This window comes from Pygocentrus nattereri, chromosome 6 (genome assembly GCF_015220715.1).
Source record: "Pygocentrus nattereri isolate fPygNat1 chromosome 6, fPygNat1.pri, whole genome shotgun sequence".
Classification (NCBI taxonomy): domain Eukaryota; kingdom Metazoa; phylum Chordata; class Actinopteri; order Characiformes; family Serrasalmidae; genus Pygocentrus; species Pygocentrus nattereri.
The window spans coordinates 1,588,186-1,597,063 of NC_051216.1; the positions used below are offsets into that span (position 1 = coordinate 1,588,186).

At 43.8% G+C, this 8,878-nt stretch overlaps 1 protein-coding gene across 2 annotated transcripts; it reads left to right on the forward strand.

Moving 5' to 3' along the window:
- The first annotated feature begins 1,556 nt into the window (after positions 1-1,556).
- On the forward strand, positions 1,557-8,011 carry LOC108412115 (kallikrein-7-like). Of its 2 annotated transcripts, none has more exons than XM_017684015.2 (5): positions 1,557-1,755; positions 1,893-2,055; positions 2,826-3,070; positions 3,159-3,310; positions 7,404-8,011. In XM_017684015.2, the coding sequence occupies exons 1-5, from the start codon at positions 1,698-1,700 to the stop codon at positions 7,440-7,442; spliced, it is 657 nt and encodes a 218-aa protein (XP_017539504.1). In that variant the 5' UTR covers positions 1,557-1,697; the 3' UTR covers positions 7,443-8,011. The 2 variants fall into 2 exon arrangements, with proteins under 2 accessions (XP_017539504.1, XP_017539503.1); XM_017684014.2 differs by lacking the exon at positions 7,404-8,011 and adding an exon at positions 3,838-4,034.
- Positions 8,012-8,878: the final 867 nt, after the last annotated feature.

Below are 8,878 nucleotides of genomic sequence, written 5' to 3' on the forward strand. Positions count from 1 at the left end.
TAACGTTCCAAGCTGTGGTGATAATAATGGGCTGTAATGTTCAATGCAGCTGTGGTGGTAACGGTGGGGTTTAACGTTCCCAGCTGTGGTGGTAACGGTGGGGTTTAACGTTCCCAGCTGTGGTGGTAATTCTGTAACTCAAGTTAGCATTGAGTTAAATAAAACGGGCATGTTCCTCATGTTGGTCCTTCTCCTGAAGAGAGTCTGACCCTGAAGTCGGTCTGCTTGAGTTTGAACCTCTCCACATTGTTTCTGGCTGCGCTGCCGATAGACGACCAATCAGCTTCACACACCTAAACCTTCTTTGGCACGTTGGCTGACACTCAGCCTCCTAAATTCGTCAGTTATTGATGTAAGATATCTGAGAAGCGTATGAGAGCGCTGTTGTATTAGGGAATGATACCGCAGAACGGAACAAAGAGCTGGCTGTCATCTTATCACTCGTGTCATTTGGATGTACATTCCCCTTCATCAAGGTCACTCCTACTAATGAGCTCTTAGCTGATAAACTTTCTGGACATTAAGGAAAGTTTTACAGATTGTTGATGTAATATAATAAAAGTTTTGCCATTTAAATGGACGGTAATGCTCGTGTTTTATTGTTAAACTTTGGAAACAAAAGGGTTAAATCTGCGGTGCTCTGTTCTTGGAGGGTTGGTGTCCAGCACAGTGTGGAGGTTACTCTCTAGTCCTACTGAAAGTTCTAAATATATCACTGACTCTCAGTTCAAGCTGTGGACTAACCTTTGGGTTTCGGTCCCCTTTTGCTTAGAGCTGCCGTATTACTAGAATCTTATAGAGGCACTAACAAGAAATTAGCATCAAGCAGAGGTGGGCGCTTTTTTAAATTCCTGGCCCAAACTGGAAGCCTAGCTGACCACAGTCGTGGTTCACTACAGACATTCCTGCACTTTTTCCAGAGTGGCTTACAGTTTAATCCCGTTACGGTGGAGTCCCCTGTGGCTTTAAGAGTCTTGCTTATTTTCTACCTCTGCATTAACGGACAAAGGAGTTGCACCGTAATGGCTAGGGACATATGGAGATCATGAAATGTGTGTGTTTGTGTCTCACCCTCACACACACTGCTGACGCCTGTTAATGACATGGTCCTTCAGTGTAGGGCAGAAGTGCTTCTTTGAATGAGCAGAAGTTTTGATTCATTTAACTGACAGTTTTTGCCAGTTTGACGTAAAATAACGTAATTACTACACAAACTACATAATAACACACCTCTCCGTTAGTAGATACACCTTTGGCAGGTTGATGCTAATTAAAGCGTCACTTCCCGTATTGACATTGCAGTGGATTTCCTGGCTAAAGTAAGGAACATATTAAATATGTCTGAGTACTGCCTTCTCCAGCACCCCCCGCGACCCTGAGGGAGAAGCGGCTTAGAAAGTGTGTGTCTGTGTGTGTGTGTGTGTGTGTGTGTGTGTGTGTGTGTGTCTGTGTGTCTGTGTGTCTGTGTGTGTGAGTGTGTGTGTGTGTGTGTGTGTGTGTGTGTGTGTGTGTGGTTTTAGGAGGTACTATGATTCTTAGAAAATGCGAGTCCCTTCTCCGTGAGAAGCTGGTGCCTCTCAGCCATCATGCAAACAGCACAGCAGCGTGGGGAATCCTGATTGGTTGCTGAAAGATGAAGCGATATGGAGGACTTTTCTTCTCTCTGCGTTGTGAGTGAGTGAGTGAGTGGTCATCAGATGAGAAGGTGGACGAGCAACATGAAGAGTTGTTTTGTGCTGTTGGCTCTGTGGGCAGGTAACTATTACTCTTAACTTCTGTCTTACAACATGTTCAGTTAGTCACTATGGGTCTCTGTCTGTCTGTCTCTCTCTCTGTCTGTCTGTCTCTCTCTCTGTCTGTCTGTCTCTCTCTCCCTCTCCTTTCTGCTCCAGGTTCTACCAGGGTGCTCAGTGTCCAGCTAGTTGCTGGTGACTGTAAGAGTGCTTTGGATCAACATCATGCAATTCTGACCATTCCTGGGGATAACACTGGCCATTGTTCTGGACTTCTCCTAAACAAAGGCTGGATTATCACTGCAGCCCAGTGCAACATGACGTAAGAACACCTCATCAAACTGCTAGAACGTGTTACTGTGTATCAAAATCTTACTTCAGATATCAGTGTTGCGATTAGCAAAGACAAAGTGAAGGTATTTGGACCTTCGGTAGTTCTGAGTGGTTCTGAGTGGTTCTGAGTGGTTCTGTGTGGTTCTGTGTGGTTCTGAGTGGTTCTGTGTGGTTCTGTGTGGTACTCTAATCTTGATCATCTCTAAATGCAGTTCTAAGTCAGAGGTGATGGAGAAGTGTGTTCATTCTGAAAAGCTGCCTTTGACCTGAAGTGAACAGGAGTGTCCTGAATTACTACCGGAGAGGAGCTGATTTTCGTTAGAGTATCCCCTAGTGGATGATTTTAAAACGGTGTGTCCGGTCAATGTGTTGCTAAGGGGGAATCAGGGTATAGAATCAGGGTATAAGTAGGTGCCATTGGAGCTTATCTACTAAATTTGGGTTCTGTACATTTTGCGTTTCTGGAACCTACAAAATAGTAATAATAATGAAGATCAGCCCAAATCCCAGAAAGCTGTCGCAGAGCAATCCAAAGTGTTACTGATGCGTACGATTGATGAAAAAGCGGAACAAATAGGTGTGGGTGTAGCTACGCCTGTGGGTGACCTTCATCCTAATGAATGAGTAGCAAGTAGCCAGAGCAGCACCATCCGAGAATGTGTCGAGAGAAGAGAGAGTGCGGGCGTCTTCCTCAGGTCTTCACCCTTTTCACACGGCATCCCTCCGCAAACCATGACCATTGGTTCTTATGTTTTTTAGGGATTTGGAGGTGATCCTTGGTCAGAGTTCAAAGAAGAATGGGGAGAGGTTTAAAATCCAGCAGATTAAAGTGTTCAGAGACAGCAAGGGAGCTCATGACCTCATGCTGCTGAAGGTGGATGAAAACGCTGCGAGTAAATTCCCCGCAGTTCGTCTTCCTGACCACAATACCTGTAAACCTCCGGCTAATAAAGCAGCCGTTCAGCTCTTTGGCTGGACGGGCGAAGCCTTTAGTTTTAAACACAGTGAGTTCAGCAACATGTGATCGCTGTCCTGACGGATTACTACGTCTTGCTGTGATGAGTGACTAACCTGTCGACTGTCTCACCACAGACACCACACTCCCACCCCTGCTGCAGTGTGGGACGGTCACTGTGGCTGAATGTGGAAGCATGTCCAGGTACGGAGACCATCTGAGGGAGAAGATGAAGGCCTACAGTTACCAAACGTTGCTCTGTGCTTCACACCCCACTGACGCCTGTGACGTAAGTCTAATGAACTCACAGGGGCTTTCATACTGTCTCTGTATTCTGGCTGGAAGTATGTACAATTACAGAGTCTCTCCCTCTCTCTCTCCTCTCTCTCCCTCTCTCTGTCTCTCTCCTCTCTCTCTCTCTCTCTGTCTCTCTCCTCTCTCTCTCTCTCTCTCTCTCTCTCTGTCTCTGTCTCTCTCTCTCTCTCTCTCTCTCTCTCCCTCTCTCTGTCTCTGTCTCTCTCTCTCTCTCTCCCTCTCTCTGTCTCTCTCCTCTCTCTCTCTCTCTCCTCTCTCTCTCCTCTCTCTCCCTCTCTCTGTCTCTCTCCTCTCTCTCTCCTCTCGCTCTCTGTCTCTCTCTCTGTCTCTCTCTGTCTCTGTCTCTCTCTCTCTCTCTATCTCTCTCTGTCTCTCCCTCTCTCTCTCTCTCTCTCTCTCTCTCTGTCTCTGTCTCTCTCTCTCTCTCTCTCTCTCTCTCCCTCTCTCTGTCTCTGTCTCTCTCTCTCTCTCTCTCTCTCTCCCTCTCTCTGTCTCTCTCAGTTGTTTTCAGGTGCTGCTCTGATGAACAGTGGGATCCTACATGGAGTTCTGGTTAATTCTGATATTTACTGTCAGGCTTCATTAGAATTCATTGATATCTGTGGTAAAGACTATAGAAAGTGGATCTTTGAGACCACTGGCCTGTAGCTTAAACACACTAGATAATAAACAATTCACATCTGGAGGGCAAAGCAACATCTGTATTTCACTCTCTTCATTTCTTCATTTTCTGGTTCAGCTACTTATATTTTAATACGTACCTATTTAAAATGGGGAAGAGTGACGTATAACAGCCAGATTCTGAGTTAATAAAGTAAAAATTAATAGCTTTATTAGAATTGTTTGGTTAGCACTCTATCAGCATATTGTTTATACATACATTTATAAACACATCATAATTAGTTTTTTAGGGTTGCACACTGTATAATACAGTATAATGCTGAAACAAATACCTTTCACTGGTGCAATACTTTATATGGTGCAATATATACATGAGATGTGATGTATGGTTCGTTGACACGATGTGTGTCCAAGTCCATTAATTTCCCCTAATATATTTTAATAAATGCATCATATACATGAAATTATTCAACAGTACCTTCTTGATGAGAAACGATTTTCAGTGGCTCCATATAAAATTAATTTATATTGCATTATATATTCTGTTGTTGGATCCACACGTTGATAAAGGAGTTTGGTATGATTTTATGTTTAAAAACCGTTGCAAAATAAGTCAAATTTAAAAGTTCTCCACTTACTGAAAAACTTACTAAAACTCAAATGGCAGCTTGACCAAAAACAAAGAACTTTTATTCTGACATGCTTTTATGAAAGAGCAGCCAGTGTACGGCGTCACAAAGTAGACCCCAGGTGAGGTCACTTGGTGCAATGCCAAGGTCACAGATTTAGATGTTCTGATATGATGTTCTTCTATTATTACAAGCTTGGCGTTGTAATAATAGCAGAACCCGTTTTGGTGCTATATACCCTTTTTAAAAAAAGGTTCTATATAGAACCATCTACAGCACATTCTCTATCAGTATGAAGAATCATGTCACCATGGACAGAACAATTCAAGCATGCAAATGGTTCTTTGACTATATAGAACCATGGTCTTTACTGAGGAACCCTTGAAGTGTCGGCAAGGCAAGTTATTTGTACAGCACCTTTCATGCACAGACGCTACAAAAGCAGTAGATAATAACACAGCTTAGAAAACTCCTGAGATCCCGCACCTCAGAAAGGCTTTGAAGGGTTGTTACAGACATAAGAGTGTGAGAAGGAAGAAAAGCAAAGGCAGTTACATTTGAGTCATTTCCAGCACCAACAGAGGAAAAGCACCAACATTCGCTGCTTTCACTGCTGAAGCTGTTACTGAACACAATCCAGCTTCTGAGTAAAACTGACCGCTAAGCTGTTAACCAGTCACTGGCCACCAAATTTTTAAAACCCTCAGAGTTGATGGAGCTTAGGAGAACATTTAGATGTTCAAAATTTTAAATTCAGGAGCGAAAGATAAAAGGTAATAAGGGATGAAAATAAGTTAAAACATTATCGAGAATACAAGACAATAAAATAAAGTGCAGTGAAAATTTTACAACAGCAAGTAAAACAAGGACTTAAAAAAGAAGCTAAAATACTGATTTAAGATAAGGTGCGGTCCTAAACAAAGGCACAACTAAGACTTTTCAATCTGGTCTTAAAAGTGGATGCAGTAGGAGCAGTAGGAGCTTATCTGTCTGGGAGTTTGTTCCAGCAGTTGGCAGCATAATAACCGAATGCCACCTCATCTTGTTTGGTTCAGCAGTGCAGTGGTAAAAGTTGACCACAGCAGATCCTAAAGCTTTTCAGTCTCCCCAGGAAGAACAGCCACTGCTGGGAACATTACCTAATTTCATATGAGCTACGACTCAGCCATAATATATATACGTCCCCTCGTTATTCAACAAAGCGATCAATAAAACCTTCTACTGCCCTACAATTTATAGAAAATCTCCCAGAGTTATCAACCCCAGTCCCCACTGCATCAGACCCAATGGAACTAGATTTACTAACCGATTATTTAGAAAATACCTTCAGATCCACTTTAGAAAATGTGGCCCCACTTAAAATAAAAAGAATAAGGCAGAAAAAGCCCCGTGGTACAACGATAAAACCCGGACCTTAAAACAAACAGCTCGGAAATTAGAGCGGAAATGGCGTCAAACCAAGCTGGAAGTGTTCCGCTCTGCCTGGAAGGACAGCCTTATAGAGGATAGAAATGCTCTCACTGAAGCTCGCTCAGCATATCTGGCCTCGCTGATCGAGAATAATAAGTATAATCCTAGAGTTCTGTTTAATGTGATTTCCCAAATCACACAAAATCAGGCAGGTACTGAACCAGAAATCCCAGCAACTCTCACCAGTGAAGTTTTTATGGACTTCTTTAATAATAAAATTGATAATATTAGACGACAAATTCAACCCACAGTATCAAATTCAAATCCAGCTTGGCTGCCATCTGACTTGGCTGATATAGAACAAAACACAGCTGTAGAAAACAGAGGTTCTCCTTCTGGGTCCAAAATTAGCAAGAAGTAAATCACCAGATTTAATCTTAAATCTCGCCGACTTTCCAGCCACACCTGGACTAGCAGCAAAAAATCTCGGCGTCATAATAGATTCAGATTGATCATTCGATCAACACACAGGCGGCATCACTAGGACAGCTTTTCTACATCTTCGCAACATCGCCAAGATCAGAAATGCCCTGTCCCTGCGTGATGCAGAAACACTAGTACACGCCTTTATTACTTCTAGGCTAGACTACTGTAATGCGCTACTGTCAGGATGTACGAGCAGGAATTTAAACAAACTCCAACTAGTCCAAAACGCTGCAGCCAGGGTCCTCACTAAAACTAGAACATCTGATCATATCAGTCCAGTGCTATCATCACTTCATTGGCTGCCTATTAAATTCCGTATTGATTATAAAATCCTTTTATTGACGTATAAAGCCCTACATGGTCTCGCTCCTGAATACCTGCAAGACCTTATTTCTCATTATGAGCCATCACGACCACTCAGATCCCAGAGCGCTGGCTTATTAATTGTTCCCAGAATTCCTAAGGCTGCAGCTGGGGGAAGAGCTTTTTCTTATAAAGCCCCCAAACTCTGGAATGACCTTCCAGAAACTGTTCGGGACTCAGACACAGTCTCAATCTTTAAAACTAGGCTGAAAACTCACTTGTTCAGTTTAGCTTTTGGTAGCTAATGTTCCCCCTAGATAAAGGCAGCAGATCCAGGGGTCCATGGACACAGGGAATTATAGTAAACTGAGACGCTGGTGCCGTCGTCCCGCTGCTCGCACGCGGTCACTCAGGTTTGTGGACGGTGGAGCGGAGGGATGCCAGACTGTCTCAGAGTGCTGCCGTGTCTGTGTGTCCTTCTGGTTCTCTCCTGTTAGTTAAGCTGTCATAGTCAGATCTGCCGGAGTCGTTAGCCACACTCTGGAAATGTTAACATTCCCTGTTTATGTACAAACAGATAGAATAAAACTAATTCCCTCTCCCTGCTTTCTTTCCGAGTATACAACCGCCCACATGTCCGGCCAGACACTGAACTGACTGACTCTCGAGCCCTCCTGCTACCCACTTCAGACCAGCTGCCCACGCCCAGCTGCCACCACCCTGTACAGGAAAGGACAGAGTCGGCTCTATCTCCTGAGGAGACTGCGGTCCTTTAACATCTGTAAGAAGCTTCTGCAGATGTTCTTCCACTCAATCGTGGCCAGCATTCTCTTCTACGCCGTGGTTTGCTGGGGAGGCAACATGAAGAGAAGAGATGCATCAAGGCTGGACAAGCTGGTCAGGAGGGCCGGGGCAGTGGTGGGAGTGGAGCTGGACTCTCTGGTAACAATAGCAGATAGGAGGACTTTGGATAAGCTGCTTTCTATCATGAACAATGATAGTCACCCACTTCCCACCATCATCATGAAGCAGAGGAGTGTGTTCAGTGGCAGACTGCTGTCACAGAGCTGCACAACAGACAGACTCAGAAGATCATTCATTCCGAGAGCCATCAGACTCTTCAATTCCTCCCATCGGGGACGGGAGGCTGCTGCTGACTGAGTTTAACCCAGTCACACTACATGGACATTATTCAACTACTCAACCGCTTAATTATTTATTCACAATTACACTCCCCCAACCTCTCTTACACAAGCACATTTACTCATGGTGGGGCATTCATATATTCATATATTCACTTTACAGAACTATATTTTTTACATGTACATATTAATAATTCTATGGCACATCAGTCACTTTTATAACTTTTGTAACCAATGTCGTTTGCACTTTGCACTTTGATCTGTGAATTTATTTATTGGCTGTTAGAACTGCACTGCTCCATCTACAGATAGTTCTTCACCTTGTACAGAAAGTTTGTATACCCTTATATATTTTCTATTGTTCTGTGTTTGATAGATGTTGAATATGTTTCCTACTGTATTGTGTTGGTGCTGCTGGATGCCTAAAATTCCTTCGGGATCAATAAAGTATCTATCTATCTGTCTGTCTGTCTATCTGTCTGTCTATCTGTCTGTCTGTCTGTCTGTCTGTCTGTCTGTCTGTCTGTCTGTCTGTCTATCTACCTACCTACCTACCTACCTGCCTTGGACGAGCTGCCCACCCTACGCTGATGTTCTCATAGACTCCTAGTTATTCCTAATACCAATATTACTGCTATTAATATTAGTAGAATAATAACTCTGTAGGTAGTTTGACCAGAGGAGGACGGGTCCCCCCTGGTGAGCCTGGTTCCTCCCAAGGGTTCTTCCTCAGCTCTGAGGGACGTTCTCCCTGCCACTGTCGCCCCCTGTCTTTTCTGGAATTCTGTGAAGCTGCTGTGAAGCATCCGTTGTGAAAAGCGAGGATGCTGCTTTTGAGGATGTTGCTGGTGTTCAGGGACCGAGAAAGTGAGTCTGACATTTACATACCTAGGAGTCCGAAACTGCACAGTCCGTTAAGCAGGACACTGCCTCTGATGGGGGTATCAGACA

What these genes read in the sequence shown, in the direction of transcription:
- LOC108412115 (XM_017684014.2), top strand. Translation starts at nt 1,698, where the DNA reads ATGAGAAGGTGGACGAGCAACATGAAGAGTTGTTTTGTGCTGTTGGCT. An exon ending in GCAGCCCAGTGCAACATGAC is followed by an intron (nt 2,056 to 2,825) that starts GTAAGAACACCT and finishes TATGTTTTTTAG; the next exon opens with GGATTTGGAGGTGATCCTTG. An exon ending in AGCCTTTAGTTTTAAACACA is followed by an intron (nt 3,071 to 3,158) that starts GTGAGTTCAGCA and finishes GTCTCACCACAG; the next exon opens with ACACCACACTCCCACCCCTG.